At 39.9% G+C, this 17,514-nt stretch overlaps 1 protein-coding gene across 1 annotated transcript; it reads right to left on the bottom strand.

Moving 5' to 3' along the window:
• Positions 1-2,369: 2,369 nt before the first annotated feature.
• Positions 2,370-17,443, bottom strand: lrrc9 (leucine rich repeat containing 9). Its single transcript, XM_065966558.1, has 32 exons — positions 16,606-17,443; positions 16,024-16,242; positions 15,726-15,866; positions 15,452-15,515; positions 15,276-15,346; positions 14,198-14,380; positions 13,790-13,945; positions 13,466-13,674; positions 13,228-13,359; positions 12,935-13,114; positions 12,687-12,804; positions 12,221-12,356; positions 11,983-12,123; positions 11,765-11,889; positions 11,305-11,490; positions 11,093-11,212; positions 10,738-10,929; positions 10,531-10,656; positions 9,281-9,421; positions 8,928-9,105; positions 8,606-8,826; positions 8,391-8,513; positions 8,161-8,291; positions 7,931-8,039; positions 7,708-7,847; positions 7,043-7,179; positions 6,370-6,587; positions 5,421-5,489; positions 4,401-4,526; positions 3,326-3,515; positions 2,843-2,999; positions 2,370-2,726 (listed from the first exon to the last, which is right to left on the bottom strand). Exons 1-32 carry the CDS (start codon positions 16,660-16,662, stop codon positions 2,693-2,695), a joined length of 4,530 nt encoding a protein of 1,509 aa, XP_065822630.1. The 5' UTR covers positions 16,663-17,443; the 3' UTR covers positions 2,370-2,692.
• Positions 17,444-17,514: the final 71 nt, after the last annotated feature.

Below are 17,514 nucleotides of genomic sequence, written 5' to 3'. Positions count from 1 at the left end.
TGTTTTTCAAGAGGATGTATTTGTGGGGATGAAAAACAAACTCAAAACATAATATGCCCCTTTTAAAAACAAGATAATTTATGTTTCAGTGAGGACCTGCAATTTGTTTGCCAACAGCAGCTAGATGTGGAGAGAACATTTCAGTTTTTCAGGAGCAGTTCCAAGTCAAGTGTTGATGTGTATGTAATTGTAACCTCTTCTGAAGCACTTCTAAAGTTAATACAGCCTGGTAAATGTATAATGCATGTGGAGTTTAATATTGTTCATCCATTACACATACTGCTTTCATAAGCACTGCACAACATGCAGCGTTATCTTCAACATCAAACATCAATCAATGTCCCCATCGCTCTCACTTCACACACAGCAACCGACACTAGAACCTACGTAGACAGCAGAGAAAACATGGTCCATTCAGCAATTATTCACAGAGTCTTGGACTAATGGTGCTCTGAATGCACAGACACAGCAAATGTAGGGAGTTAGTGGACCAGCAGTAATGGCCCCATGCAGAGCATGTGTTTTCCTGTGTGTCTATGTGTGTGTGTGTGTGTGTGTGTGTGTGTGTGTGTGTGTGTGTGTGTGTGTGTGTGTTGTAGGGGATGGGGCAAAGAATATCATCTATAACTGATTCACAACAAGCAAAAAACATGTCTAATTATGAATCCAGGCTACATCTAAAGAAACCAACTCACTTTGCCTCTCCTCTCTCTTGTTCTATCCCTCCTGCCCGAGTGGGGCTCCATATCAGGATGATGAAAACACAACCTGTCACATTCCATCCCATTAAACCAGCTAAGAACCATGTGGTCTGCTCACATGGAGAAGCAAGACGTGGGAGAGATAGGCAGAGATAGTGGTGCATCTGGGTTCACTCAGAACTGATGAATTATTCACAATCTTTATGCTGATGTCATTTAAATGTTAAAAATACTGGCATATATGCAAAGAGAAGCATATTGTGTGAAATGCAAGGCTGGCTAAAAGGTTACACTACACATAAATACAACTGCAATAAAAAAAGTTACAGTAACTGTACACACATATAAAATGTGTAATTATCCTTTGCAATATCTAATGCATTAGAGAGCTCTCACTGAGCCCCCAAATCTGTGCATTAGAGGGTTTTTTATGTGAGTCCATCAGCTGCCTGTTGATGTCAGGCAGAGCAAGGTAATGACAGTGCACTCACTTGCACGGTCATTAGCCCCGCTTAATGCTGGGAATTAACACAAATTAAGTGAAGTTAAGTACATGCATTAGAGGAGCTTGTTTGGGGAGAGCTTTTAACTTTTGCTGCCTGGATCTGGATGCTGCCTCACATGTTCAGCTCAGGCTACACAAGCCAGGGACACTGAACAATAGTATACACATGCATGTATACAACTTCAGAATTACTATCTAAAGGGCATGTGGTAAATTCATTGAGGATTGGTTTTGCAGCATGTAAAGGTAGAGCTAATGGAACTCTAAGGACACCTAGTGATCATGACAATGCCACTGATCAATAGAGTTCAACATCAGGTTGAAGGAATAAACACAACAGAAAATGTTGCTACTTAAAGAAATATTATTTGGAAGGAATTTCATTGAGAAAAAGAAAACTTTTTGCTGATGTGTACAGTCTTACAAAACTGGGTCCCAATTTATTTGTGTATGTTGTGTCATTTATTATGGAGAATGTAATATAAGAGAAGTATACGTCTAATCTTAAAATGAAAAATTACAATACAAATGTAAATATTTATGGATGTACATTTCCTATCTTAACTTGTTCACATGAAGTTTTTTATTGTATAGTAACCAGTTTTAAGTCCTAGAATGAAAACGCTCTGAATCGCATTATACAGGATATCTCCTCCATATTTAAGGCTCAGATTTATGTTTTTATTAACTACAGAACTACTATTTTAAACTGAAAGGAAGACACAGAGGATTATAATCTCATGCTGAGCAGAACTCAGATCATAAATATCAAGTGGAGTAGGTTCATTTCCAGTTACAACACACCAGATCTGCCTATTAGTCAAAAACTGTGCTGGGCTTTTGGAAAAGAGGCTAACATGATGAAACTGACAATCTCTGAAATCCATTTGGACCTCGTTCAGGATTATATCTTTATCTGAGCGACTGCAGATTATTGTCCACAGAGAGGTGTGCTAAAGCTGGATTATCCACTTGTTGGGGATGCATTTGACCCAGTGGATGCAGCATGCCACCCTTACACGCCGTTACATCTGTGAGTGTTTTTTCCACTTGTTTGTGGCCAAGGATGGAATGGCTGTAGGAAATGACACCAAAACCTCTCATCCTCAGATTACCATAGTTAGTGATCCATGTATGTGGATAGAAAACAAGGTCAAAGTCATTATGTAAGCATTTGAAAGGGATGCATTACAATCAACCTAATTTTCTCTATCCCCAAATATTTTTTTTATTTTAAAAAATGTATGTAAGAGATTTGTGGCATGTAACAGCAAAGGAAATGTTTCAAGTTTACAGAGAGTCCTCAATAACCCATGCTCATATACATAAAGATACACTCACAAAAACACCATCATCAATGTATAAAGTGGTATAATTCTATAGAATATAACACAGTGATGGCTGTTGTGTGTGTTAACCTCTTGATTGTGTAATGATTGTCCAGTACTTTTCACTTTGATGTTGAGGGCTCCACTGCTTCTGGATGCTACAGTGGAGGATATTTGCCACCATTTGGAAATCTTAAAGATATAAAGTAAAAGCAAACAGTTAAAATTAATCATATTAGCTTTAAATGGATCGTTCATATTATAAAAGAAACATAGCTAGACCTGTAGATGGTTTTGGATCTACTCACCTGCTGTCTTGCTCTAGGTTGGGATACATGATCATGACTCTGTTCCCATCAGGAAGGAGAGTTGTTGTCGGCAGGTTGCTTCCTGTTCTCCGACCGTGTCTGAAATTAATGTCAGTTTGGATGCTGCGAGGAGCGTTCACATTCTTGTTCCGCTTGTCTGAATTGAGAATTAATACAAGGGTGTGGGTGAGAGAGCCAGAATGAAGAGGGTCAACTTCAGCTCTGTGTGTGTGTGTGTGTGTGTGTGTGTGTGTGTGTGTGTGTATATATATACACACACACACACACACACACACACATATATATATACATACATATACATATATATATATATATACACATATATAGATACATATATATATATATATATATATATATACAAATCGTATGCAGGAAAAAAACGTCTATATGAAGCTTATTGTAATGGATTATATTTAAGAAGAGACTCCTGATCTCCATAAGGAAAAAAAAAGTCACACTCACTTGTGTATGGGTAATGAAATTGAGATTCCTCCACATTAGTTGGTAAGATATCGTGCCTGTGCATAGAGATCTGTTGTGCCCCACTTATACCCACTGCTCTGAGAGGAGGGTTCCGAGGTATAAGAGGTCGCAGTTCAGGCAGGTTGATCTCAGTTGTGGGAAGAGAAGCTCCAGGGCATTGGGAACATGACTTTCAGAGAAATATTAAATAGGTAACTTTTGTGGGCTTGATTACGCTGAAAACCAAAAGCAGAAACTCATATGTTGTCTACAAATGTACAACATATATAATCCACATATACGTATATACAGTATGCATCTTATAGGGAAATGCAATTATCACTCATCAATAACAATGTTCATATTCAAGAAAGAAGTCAAAGGCATAAATTAAGAGTGACAAATGAGCAGTGATGAGGTTTGTGCTTTTCTTAGTCTTAATGAGAAAACCCAGGATCTCTGCTCAGTCGTTTCCATGATTAACAAGCAGAGGGGGTCGTGTTGACTAGGCTAATAGGGGGTAAATCCACTGGTGCATTATCGGCTGGGCACATTTCATCTAATCAGCAGGATGATGCCAGCAAGCTTAGGCTGCTTTTAATTCAGAGCTGCAGGAGAATTACTGCCCTGGTCTCTTGTTACATGAACATCAATTCAGTCGGACTAAAATACTTTGATCCAGGATTTTCCCCCTTATTTCATGGCAGTGGTGTGGTTGTTGGCATTTTATTTATTTCTGTTGCTTTCTATCTTACATGATAAGGCCCATTATGAGGTTTTAGACAAACAAGGTTTTAGTTCATTTGTGGTTCTGCTGTACGCAGGAATACAAAGAGAGTAGGAGCATCTTTTAAATAGCCTTATTCATGTCCCTAAAACATGTTATGAGGAACACTTGCAGAGGCCTCTCTCTACACCAGGAAAAAAATGTATTGGGGATACATATAGAAGTCTTAAATTATTCTTTTTTGTTGTTGTTGAGGAATTTAATTGTTCCAAAAGTCTTAAAATACTGGAAACATCTTATAAGGACCCAACAATGATAAGGCTTTAATCATGGTATTTTTCCACTCACTGATTGCTCAGCACTTAAGAGTTCAGCCCGTGTTCTTTCCTCCAAGGTGACCATCACACCATCCAGTACCCGCAGAGAAGACAGACGAAGCACCACAGCTGGTCTGTGGAGAGAATTTCTGGCCACCTGGAAGAGGGAAAAAAAAAGCCACCTGTTTGTAACAAAAACCCAGCAATAAATGATGCTGATCAGAAGTAGTTTTCAGCATTATTAACATGAAGCCTGAATGATATCTGGAATAACTATGCTGCTGTGTGAATCCCTACAAAGTTAGCATGTTCTCAACAGCGATTCCAGAGACCCAGGTGACAGCATCAGAGACCACCTCACCCAGCTGAGGGGACCCCTCTGGCCTGGATAGAAATTGAGCCAGTTCATTCATAGAACATTACGTTCCTTAAGGACACTGCTGCTGTTTTGAATTTGTGAGTGCATGCCAGTGGATGCCCAGTGGAAAAGAGGAGACCGACTCATGCCAGGGAACATGGGTGAGGTCGGGATTTCATGCTGTCAACAGCAGGAGGTATTGTCTCCGGGGTAGCTGTTGGCCTCTACTCCCTGGCAAGATTAACTCCTCCTATGGGAAAAGAAGGGGGATGGGGTCGAGGACTATCGAGACTTCCACAGCTGAGCAGAGCCCAGCAGACGATAGAGTGGCCATGGGCTGCATCGGGGCCTGATCCATGAGCTTCAGATGGGTGATGTAACTGGGCCAATAGGGCCCTGCCATTTGGTCAACGGATTTGTCTCTGATGCCGGCCAGTTTGAGGCACAGCAGATGGGCCATCATGTAATCGCTTAATTTGGAACCTCAGTGTTACATTGGGATAGTGGTCTGGGTGGTGCAAGGGAGAAATTGAGCCTGTGAGCGTACTTTTGATGATTTGTTTTCGAGTGAAAGAGTTCAAAGTGTCCTGTGGTTGACAGCTAATATGTTTGCATCACTGGTTGACGATTAAACAAACCTTTAAAAAAATAAATCCAAGTTGTGTTCGATGCACAAACACTTGTGATACTCACGGGATTGCCAACAACAGAGAGCTCCGACAGCGAAGGAAGAACATCTAGTTTTTCAAGCTCTGTGATGTCCTTAGAAACAGAAGTAAAGAAACAAAGAAGATTTTGTCTTTAATATAATTATTGTCCACTATCCATTCATTTAACTTTTCTTTCATACTGGGAGTAGCCTGCTGTGTGTTGATAATGGAGACATATGCATCCGGCCTGACCCCCATAATTTTGGTGTTGGGAGGATGGAAGCAGCTGATGGGAGAGATTACATGTGTGAGCTCATATTAATCTCATGGGAGAGTTTGGGCACGCAACAGGGCATTGGAAGTGTTTTACAGTCATTCACAGGTTTATGGCTGTATTTGGCTGTAATTCAAAGACCCCCCCCCACTGTGAGAACTGCTGCGCTGGCTTGATTGCTGTATTTATGTCTTAATTATATGCATGAAAACATTAAGGAAGTGAAGGGAAGAAGAAACTGGCAACAAAAGTGCAAATCACTTGCCCTTGGTGAGAAAGGTACGCAGGCTGAGAAGCTGATTACACATTTCCTGATTGTTCATGTCTGTCTTCATACACACGGCCCTGACCTTCAATCAAACTTGATTCTCCTCAATGCTGCCCTTAACATACCACAGCTGGGGGGGGTAATGACTCATGATTACTATACTTCATGTCTTACTTTGCAAATGTAGGGAAAAGTAATAATCCAGTATGCTGAATAAAATACATTCTTCAACATCTGACAAATTTTACATAAGAACCAATCAGTATGTTGGTAGATCAAAAAAAAACTACACAAAGGCTCACTGTGACCTTGGTGGTCACCTCAGGAAATGTCTCTGTTGAGTTATTATGGCAGCCTAATTGGAATCCGAAAATGTAGTTTAAATGAAAATCTGAATATAAACGTGAAAAAAAATCTGCAGGTGAAGAAATGTCTGCTTCTTGAGCATACCTGCAGCTTGTTCATGCCAAGATCAAGCTTGCGGAGCTCAGTTAAAGGATGCAGATGGTTAAGCTCCCGGATTCGGTTCTCTGCTAGGTGCAGTTCAAGCAGGACGCTCTGCGCATTGAAAGAGTTTTCAGCCAGAGCTTTGATGCGATTCCTGTCCAACACAAGCTCTCTGAGCAGGTGATTCCCCTCCAATCCTTCCACCTGGCTGATCTCATTATCTAAGGAAAGAGAAATCTGAATCAAAACAATGTAAAGAAATCTCAAACAATAGTCTAATACAACTATAAGCAAATAACTGTATATATCTTACACCAAACAGCATTCAGGGAAGTATTTTCAGGCAATGTTGTTTTTTTGGTGGATATTTATTGTCTGCCTCGGGTGTAAAAGGCACTGAAATTACAGAGGCATCTTCGAAAGGATTCCAAGCAAAAAAAAAGGGAGAAAGGACAAGTAATGTCGCCTTTGTGGGACAAATAGCCCTGAAAAAGCAAAACTCAATCAGAAGCCATCAACAGCGATTGAAAAGAAAGTCAGGGTTCTTTTCTTCCAGTCTCATCTCCCACCTGGCCTTAGGTCTATGGGAGACTTGGTTCTCAGTGTTTGCCTTTTCACAGACTCTTTACACGGATCACACTTTGTTAGATCGGGGTTGTACGCCAACCATACATACCTTGGAGAAAGAGTGCTTTAAGATTGGTGAGCCTGCTGAGCTGCAGATTGGCCATATTGGAGATGCCATTGTGACTCAAATGCAGCACTTCCAGGCTGCCCATCAGAGGATCCAGACTGCCAGTAGGCCCAGTTTCCCTTAAACACAATCACAGAATGGCAGTCTGTGGTTAAATGAACATCTCTTTTGTTGCTCCTGCTGTCTCTTTTAACTTCACAGGTGCAGACCACCCAAAGGCAATCACACATATGCCTGTCACAGCACTGCTCATATACTGGTTACCACCAAAGGAAAGTACAAATGTTAGATCATATCATTATTCCTAATATATGCTGACAATGTAGAAACTAGAAATATACTACAAAGATCTAAATACATTTATTGTATATTAGGCGTTACATCTCTAGAAAGAGTGAACATATCTGAATAAATGATTACATAAACTAATTTCTATCAATAACATCATGTACTTAAGGATTTTATAAGGGTTTATATGTGCCTATTATAAAGAGTTAGTTTTTAGAGCAAGAAGCAGGTTCCTCATTGGCTGGTCAGTGCTGCCCCCTTATGGTGACAGTCTACAATTTCATCTCAGGTTAAACATCATGCACATCTAACTTTAAAACAGTGGAAAAACGTGAATCATTCAAATAAAACTCTGTTACACTTTGCCTTTGGATGGGCTCTGTTGGCCATATCCACTGGAGTGAACTTTGCTGTGGAGTATCTGTCTGTTTGTCAGATGGGCCTGGGTCTTTTGTCTGGGGAAGATGGACTCAATGTGGTTGTAGTTCAGACACAAAGCCTGTAAAGAAATATTGTATTGCTCACAACTCAGTTGCACGAAAATCTCGCATTTGAATATCTGACCTCAAGAGTTCTTTTTACTTTGATGTTGGGCAGGTAGATGAGGCCTGAGAAAGAGGTAAGGTTGTTGTGGTCTAAGTTGACACTGCGTACATTACAGAACAGGTCTGCTGGAGTCAGATCCACCATCCTGTGAGGGGTTAATAATGTTTGATTAATAAATATTTTTAAACACAGTAAACCAATATGTTAATGTTCATGCATTACTGGGTGCATGTTGAGTTTATCTATCTGTATAACCTGGCTGTTACCGTATAGAGCAGGACTGCAGGGTAAGGTAGGTTATGTCTTTGTAGTTTGAGTGGCCCAACTTCTCTGCTAGCATGTCAGGTGTTAGTCTTCCTCCAAACATGTCCTTTGCATTTTCACACTCAGTTACCTCCTTGAAAAAACAACAACAACAACAACAAACTGTATGTTATTATGCCACACGAACACAATATCTGAGAGGTTTAACTGGTGTGCTTTTGTCAGTACATACGACAGCAATGCCATCCAGAGCTCTGAGGGAGGGTAGGTGGAAGACAACATAAATGCGATAGTTTTCCAGTCGCTCCAATAAAGGATTTCCATAAAGATCTAGGATGATGAGATTTGACAATCCCTGAAAATAAATTGGAGCGTGTAAGTACAGAAAACACAGTGAAAATTATAGGAAAGTCTGACACTTTCTGTCCTTATTTTCCTCCCATTTGCCTTTAAAAAGTAGATGTCCTGTGACGTTGAAATTCGGTTGTTGCCAATGTAGAGCTCAAGAAGCGAGCGAACTCTCTGTATGCCATGCAGAGAACTGATGGTGTTGTTCTCCACAGACAGAAAGGACAGGTTGGGAAGCTGATCCAGAGTGGAGGCATCCAGGATAGACAGCTGATTCCCATCTAGACTCAGTTTATTGAGGCAACGCAGTTTGGAAAGACCTAAAGAAAAAGGGACAAAGAGGTTATGAGGAAGCTATTTTTTATTTTAAGTTTATCTTTTTATTTCACAACTTCGGTGTCAAAGTAAAAGTTTGTCTAACCAGTGAGTGTGCTGATGTTGTTGTTGTTGAGGGAAAGCTCCTCCAGCTTCAAACAACTCTCAAGACCCTCCACTCTGGAAATGTCATTATCATTAAAGGAGGCCCAGCGCAGGTTGACCAGCTTATTCAGACTGATCAGTTTGGAAATCCTCTGGCTGTCAAGGTTCAGGGCAGTGATCTGCTCAAATGTATGGGCCACAAACACATGAATCAAGTACCGTATGATTAAATGCAGATATTAAACAGTGTATAGCTATTAACTTTAAAAAAAAAAAAAAAAACCTTAAACATTAAAAAATAAAAAACCTTAAACATAACTGCTTGGCAGAGAAACATGCATGCTTGTGGCTTACATTTGCAGTCCAGTCAGGCTCCAGCTCTGTGTTAATGCTCCATTGTGCAGGACTGAGTTGACATAGGAGCTGAGCTGTTGACAGCAGGCTGAGACTGCGAGGCCGTTCATCATTAGTACGTGAGTGAACCAGAAGGGATGCCTGCAACAGAGTTTTAACAGGTCTGAATAAATTACAGTCCATGAGGAAATATACCGGTATACTATTAGGAACCTTTTTATTAAAGTTATATTTTTGACTCTATTGGAGAGGAGAGCTGAAGAGAGACCGAAAATGTTGGGAGGAGAGAGTGAGGGATGACATGAAGTAAAGGTATGAGGTTGGAATTGAACCCGAGGCCACTGTGATGACAGCTAAAGCCTCTACATGGGACGCGTGACATAACCTCGGCTTTCATACGTCCCACCAGTATTTCGCATGAGACACAAAAGCATAACCTCAATAATTCCTAAAGTCTCCAGACACACCGACAGGATCTATGTTAACTAACGTTCTGTGTGCTCACTGCTCAGAATGAAATAAAGGTAGGCTCAAAATATGTATTTATTTGTTTCATTTGTATAACAATTATTGTGAGTGTGTGTGCTTCCATGTTTGTTTCTGTTTGTATTAGACAACATTCGCAGTGGACTGAGTATCTGGATGAGAATATGATGTTAGTAGATGTCCTCCAGTCCCATAAAAAATCTATTTAAATGTGTTAGCAAATGCACTTATATTAAAATGTGGAATAGGTGCGCTGTTGTGCATCCTGTGTGTGTGGAACAAGCTCAGTGGAAGTGCGTAGTGAACTCAGTGTATGCCCATCTTTCTAATCAGCCTCTGAAAAGCAGGGACAACACTGAGCCACGGACTTGAGATCAAGTTTTAGGTGGTCTAGGGCTAAGTCATTTTTTGCATCCTCAAGATAGGAATGCCCCCCTTTGTGCCTGACCATGCCTCATTTTAAGACAAGTTCACCCCTGGGTGCCAACAAGTTGCTATCTAATCAATGAGAGCACTAGACATAAAAAGGGCAACAACAACAGTAAAGACACCTGCACTGCGTGTCAAGACACTGAAGTAGCACCCAAAGTGCTGAAACACTAAGGAGAGTAATCTTGGTATATAGATCAAGAAATAGGCAGTGGACTGACATTGGGTTTTTTTTTCAATTGAATGTAAAATGTTTTCAATAATTGTAGTTATTTGATCTATGTATTGATTTAGTCACACTGTACAGCAACCTACAGTATCTGTAAGAGCTTGACCTGGTTCATTTTGGATCCAGCAGCCATGTGAACAGCCTCAGCAGCCTCCTCCTCTGTCACCAGCACATTGTCCAGGTGTGTGAGGGTCGTCAGACGGCCCAGTACAGTCTTCCTTACTGCTTCAGGCTGAAGAAAAGAAAACAACGTGACTGTATGTCTTTCCATGTGCATTTTACAAAAACTTTTTTAGCAGATAGGAGGCCACACCTTGTTCCAGGGGTTATACCGGGTGTCAAGCCTCAGTAGAGCTGGTGTGTGTTTTCTGAGCACAGCTGTATCCTCTCTGGCTTTGGTCAACTTGTTCCAGCGCACATCAAGTTGTTTAAGCTGCCCCAACCCCCTCAGCCCCTCTAAGGTTGCCAGGCGGTTATAGCTGGTGTCCAGAAACTCAAGGTTGGGCTGAGATTTAGATGACAGCAACAATAGATGTTAAACTTTTTCCCTCCATTGATTCCATTACATTATGACGAAGACTTTACAAATTAAAATGAAACTTTCTTCTGACTTTAGACAAACTGTAAAGTTCAAGCTCAATAACAATCTTTTCAAGCATCAGTTTTACCATGTGAGAAATGTCGTCCAGATGTGTCAACTCATTGAAGCTGATGGTGAGATGCCGCAGAGCTGTGAGATGGGAAATCGCCTTAATTTTACTAAGACTGTTTCCATGAAGGTTCAGCACCTGCCGATTAATACAACAACAAAAAAGGTATTTTGTGAGTGTTTGAAATTTGCTATAGAATAATATGCCATTTGACAAGCTATAATACTTACAGTGATCTGACTGAGGACATTGGCTCTGGCCACATTAAGCAAAACTTTGTCATCCAAACTCAACAGCTTTGGCTGAGGCTTTAACACGGGCTCCATGCTATGGACTTCTTTGTCCAGGATGATATCATTTGAAGGAGTATTATTTGTGCCTGTACCATTGCCTGGCAGTGCAGGACGTTCTCCATCCTAGTAACAACATATTAGAAGTTATCAGCTTGGTACATACAGTAACTATCTACTAATAGTAGGCAGGTTAGGTTGCCTTGCGGCCAAAGTTGTTAATAGATTGTTCAAATACAATCAAAATAAAATCAAAACAAACTTAAAGAGAGAGGACAACAAATCAGATTTTGTCTTTAAAAAAAGAGTCCGATTTAATTCACATATTTAGAATTAGGCCGTATATAGAAAGTTCATTTGCAAAGAACATTCACAACAGTAAAAGCAATTATTTACGTACCCCAGTGGTGTATTCAAAATAAATGATGTACTCCGGCAGGATGAGCTCATGGTCAAACACAAACCACTGTCTTTGTCGGGGACTGCAGTCAGGACCAGCGTGTGTTTTTGAGGAAAGAGGGCTGTCTGAACAAAAAAAAAAAAGGAAAAAGATAAAAATAACATTGTTCAAGAACTGACTTAAAAATATCTTCTTTCACCTGGTAACACACTGCTTACCTTCACTCAAAGCAATTCTGTGCTTAGGGTCCACATTGCGATAAACAGAGTACGCTCTGGGATAGCTGTTTCTGTCTACTGGTTCTCCCTCCCTGAAAGGCGTGCTGTAGCCCACAAACACTTTGGAAACAATAATCTTACCTTAGTGGGAAAAAAACAAAAGCATCAAGCTTCACCAGTTGTCACAATGTAGGCTAATATAAAGACATGATGGTAACAATGATCACATGTAACTCACCATGCCTAAAGGGGATCATATCTGTACTGTGCTTGGGCTCGCCTTGGCTGGCCTGACTCAGTGTGTGTTGGATTCTGGGCTGTTCAGTCACAATCAGGCTGTTGGATAAAGGTATAGCACCCTCTGTCTCCAAGGACTAGATTAGAGTCAACATGGTAAAAGTTAGCATGATCTAACTTTGAATCCAACCAAATCAGTGTCTACAACTCACTATTACAAGTGCTTCAATGGTACAACTTGTGACTGTAACATGTGCCGGTATGTGTATTACAGTGTATGTATCTGTAAGGGAATTATTTCTGTTTGTCACAGTGTGTCACATATACAGGTACAAAAAGGATAACCAAATAATCCTTATCTTACTACTAGCTTTGGTTTTTCTCCCCATGCCCAGTGGAATCAATTCTTGGTGAGTGGACTGACTGTTGTGGAATAAAGGTCTTAACAATAATACAAAGGTGCACACCTTATTGTGTTTGGATGCTTTGAAGCCTTCCTCGAGAATGTGCAAAATGTCGTCCTTTTCATTATTTCCTTCAGGATCAGCTGCGTAGAACAAGTGCTCCAGCCGACGTCTGTAATTCCTTCTTGAACAGTTTAGATTCAACAGAATAGACTTCCCTGTTACTTACAATTGTAAATGTTAACACTTCTGTTAATGATTTCTTAAAACACAATGGTTGTTGTTCGTCATTACAATCTAGTTTAGCTTACTGTGAAAAGTTAGTCGACTCTTTGCTTGTTAGTAGGTTGTGAAATTTGTCCTCAATGCGAAGCCTCAGAGCGCTATTGTGGATGCGTATAACTTTATCGATCTTAAGACCAGTGATGCCATGAACCTTGAAGTCTGAAAGAGAGAAGCGCGAAAGCAGGAGGTCGCAACATGAAGTAAACCTGTTTGGAACACAAAAGAAGAAACTACAAGTTAAAGCTGTGTTTGATATATTCTCTGCAGCTGTCAAATTTACGATGGTTGTATTTTTCATTTTATGAGTCACAGTATGTACCAAGGGTCTGTGGCGCAGCCCTCCTCCAAACGAATATTTCCAACACTTTCTAGCTCCATCAACAGAAACTTCACAGTATATTCCATCATGTTTCTGACTTGGGAAATATCTCGCTGGAACCGGGCCTCGATCCTGAGAAGAGGAAAAGTAACATGCTTGATTGTAGTGGAAGAATAACTTCATAAAAGATAAAAAAAAAAAAAAATGTTCCATCTGTAATGTCTTCAAATATACTGACTCATCTATTCTCCTCGTCCATATCAACAGTCTCTCTCTCAGCGCTTCAATCTTGCTCAATATTTTGCGCTCCATAGTAGGATCATGACTGATGTCGGTGGGTGTGTCACGTCTGTCACCTGGACCTTCAGCTGGTTGTGATGATGTGTCCTCCAACATGCAGGCAGACTTCTTACAACCAGTCGGCAATTTGGAGAGCTCCTTTTCAAGCTAGGTGGGATTCAAAATGTCAATTTAACCTTGTCCAATAACAAACATATGAATGATCATAAACTCTTGTTACTGTTAATCATTTTTTAGAAAGTTTCAAGGACTGTACACATACATTCTTTAGGGTGTGGTTGATTGTTCTGATGCATTCTTCCGGTAACTGTAACATATTTCTCTTCCTCTCCTTTAAACTGAGCCTGGTCTCTGCCAGGTTCCTCTGAGCAGTACGAACGCGCATGTTGTAGTACATCATTTTCTTCATTACTGTGGACTACAAACAAAAAAACGTCACTGGTGCACTGAAACAAATCGCTTCATAATTTCTCAATTATTTATTTTATAATATTGTATACTATCTCTCAAGCAAGCTAAGAATATTCTAAGAGAAATATCTATAAGAACTTAGCAAAACATTGGAAGACAACACAAATCATGAGAATTTGTCTCCTCTTAAGTGCTAAACAGATCCTAGATGTGCTCAGTTAGTGTAACACGTGGTTTCTGATGGTCTCCTCCTCACTACCTCAGCTGCTTCCTTGACTTGCTTGCTCGAAACGTCGTAGGTGTCAAGTCGCTGGAGGCCTGGCATGTGGTATAGAACATGTGTGGCATAGTTACACAGCAGACACACTGGGTTTGGGGTGGACGTGGGGTCTTTCAGTGCCAGTTCTTTCATATGGGGTAAGTGGGCGATCATGGTCAGCTCCTGGTAGAACAGAGCACACATGGCTAATTCATTGAAGTGGTTTTACTTCATTCTATTGGCTTAAGTTGTATCACAAAAGTACTTCTGTCTCCCAAGAATTAAACAAGCCTTTATATCAGTTTTGACAGACATCCAGATCCTTCTTCTGCCTTGATGATTAAACTGTGTTTTTTTTTTTTTTTTTTAAACTATCTAATTTATTTCTTTATCTATCCATAAGAAGCAGGAGGAATAATTAGATAAGCACTTAAAGCTTTGTTTTTCAGCCATGTATGACTTAATGAAAAGATATTGTGATACAATAATATATTGTATTCTATTATATATATATTTTTTAGATGTATTAAGGTAATATAACAAACTTTCTGCTCATGTCATGCTGACTGCATATGATAAGGACGTTTAAACATTGGATGGATGCCATCAAAGGCAGAATACACTTTTTGGTGGCAAAAGGTTTACTGCACAAATATGATCTCTGGTGCTAATCCAATCAATATTGAAGACACAGCACGTTTTTGTGTATTGTTCATAATGACCTTGGACTAAATATGACTTGGATTAAATACTCTGAATGAGTGTCTCAGCTACAGTCTACATCTTGTATGACTGACTAACACAGAGGAAGCCTTTTTTGATCACTTTTTAAATAGATGAAACCATGACTCTATCACTCAATCAAGAATGACAAAAATGTAAAACATGCTACTCAATAACTCAATAAAAGTCTTGTGTAGCTAGCTCATTGTAGACTTGATTGAAAATGTGAACTGGATGAGACCCCGACATTTCACAAGAATGAGATTTGGCCTTTTCTTCAGGTCAAGGATTTTAATAATATTTTAGAAAATAAGTAGAAAACATTAACAAAAGCATATTTCTGTTTTAATGTTACCTTAAAGGAGCTGATCTTGTTCCCGGAGATATTAAGATTCTGAAGGTTGACATTAGGGTCAAGGCCGTGCCCTTTAAATGAGTTATTAGAAACACGTTATTATTCTATTCAAACAGTTGATTGAACCTCAATCAAAACTAGCTCAGTGAACACAGAAAGTTTTAAAAAAAACCTACCGATCTTTTCAATGTTGTTGTCCGCAAGGTTAAGTTCTTTAAGATTGTGAAGCGAGTTCAAGCCCTTTGGGAAAAAAAGACATTTTTCAAAATGAGGAAATATTATAAAATGAGAACATTAGACTGATATGAAAATTAGTGTCAAATTCCTTTTTTGGGGGGCAGGTTTCATTAATCAAATTCACAAGTTAACATAATTTGTAAAACTTCTTTGACAAAACATGCAATCACAGACAAGAAAGCTGGAAGTGAATTCAGAAGTTCAAATTCAAACCTGTATCTGACTTATGCGGTTATTGTTGAGCCACAGGACTTCTAGGTCCCCCTGCATCTGTAAGTTCTTTACTTCACTGATATGATTGTTATAAAGATAGAGTTTCTTTAGTTGCTGACAATTCTGTACCCCTGATATTTCCTGCAAGAAAAGAACATTGAACAAATGACTCTTTAATTAAATGTGACATCTCATGTATAGTTAACTTGTGCAGAACGGAAGAGAAAGATTTAGATAATAAAGTGTAAGGTTAAAACATTGCCCAATAAACGCTTTTATTGAGTGATTGGAAACGTACTGTCAGATTGCACTGGACTACCCAGAGCTCCTGAAGCAGAGTACAGCACTCGAGTCCATCGATGTGATTTATGCTCTGGCCTACTATGGTGAGCTGACAGAGTCTGGGGAATAAGTTAAGACCGACCATCCGGGGGAAACCGGAGAAGAACATCTCCAGGGAGCTGATGTTGCATCCTTCTTGAGCAATCTTTTCATAGGACACACCATTGGCAATACACTATAGAGAAAACACACATACTTAGTATACCACATGACTATGTGACAGAATCACTTGAATGATCATTTGGAATGTAATATTAACAGTAAGATTACAGTTTGGTCTTTTTTTACCTTAATTTGACAAGACAGATACAGTAAATGAGTTTAGAGAGAGTGAGGGATCAAGCACCAAATAACATCTGAATCAGGGGTCGAACCAACGACCACAAGGACTGTGGCCTTGCCTCTCGCCAAAGGGCAACCTGCTCTGCCAACTTGGCTACACCGTTGACCCAAAACAATGCTGATTTATTTGTTGGAAGCAGTAGCATTAAACCCGGCTCTTAACCTATAACCATTTACCATGTAATTCCATACTCACCAGCTCTTTGACCACCTCCTCATCGCCGCGGTGCTTTTGTTTCTCGCTCTGTATCATAGCTCATGAAATGCGCCCTAATGATGCACACATCACGCCTTTAAACAGTGTACTGACAGCACGGGGGAAAAAAACAAAACACCTGAGGTAAGTAAGCAAACAAACCAAAGTTTTCCACACATTTATGCCAACTTAGCTGGCCTTGAAAGTTATGGCACGGGCAAGCTAACGTTAGGTACAGATATTTGGATTGTGCCATAAATGTCAGTAATTGACGGAAGGTAATATATCCGATTGTACGATTCAATCTACCGCGGTAGATAAATGAACGTTATTCTTTACAGCAAATTAAATAATACCGGCGGACCTGTTGAGCTCAAACACACTCTGAAGCCCCTCTGAGTTCAGCAATGTTTGGCATCTGTCTGTGTCCGGATCAGCGTCTGGTTGCTAAGGAGCCATGTTGAAACTTTTGCAGTACTGCTCATACTTAGAGATACCACACGAGGGCGCCACACTACAATTTCATATTTCACAAAACCACAAAAACGCACACTTTTTTGCATTAATGTGTCTAGTACGCCTTAGTTAAAATAAAAAATAAAATAAAAATAAAATAAAAACACTCTCGCAATGGTGTCTTCTTTTTAACACTTCCATGTCAATTATTGACATGTAGGCTAAAAAAATCGCCTCCCGTATGCACATCTGAGCCACCCAATTTCCCCCGACTTATCAGTATGTTAAGTCACACCTGCCTGTGTAACCTCACCAGGCACAATTCCCCTCACATTCGCCCCGGTAATGTCAAAAATACTAGCTTTATTTTGTATGCCGAAAATTGCCATTCACATGAGAATCTGCCCCAAATAAAAAAAAAGTCCCAACCCTGATCCTAGCGGACACCATGAC

The sequence above is a fragment of the Labrus bergylta genome, chromosome 18, assembly GCF_963930695.1.
Source record: "Labrus bergylta chromosome 18, fLabBer1.1, whole genome shotgun sequence".
Taxonomy (NCBI): domain Eukaryota; kingdom Metazoa; phylum Chordata; class Actinopteri; order Labriformes; family Labridae; genus Labrus; species Labrus bergylta.
Note: the sequence above shows the minus strand (reverse complement) of the source record. Positions and strands in the feature narration are given on the sequence as shown.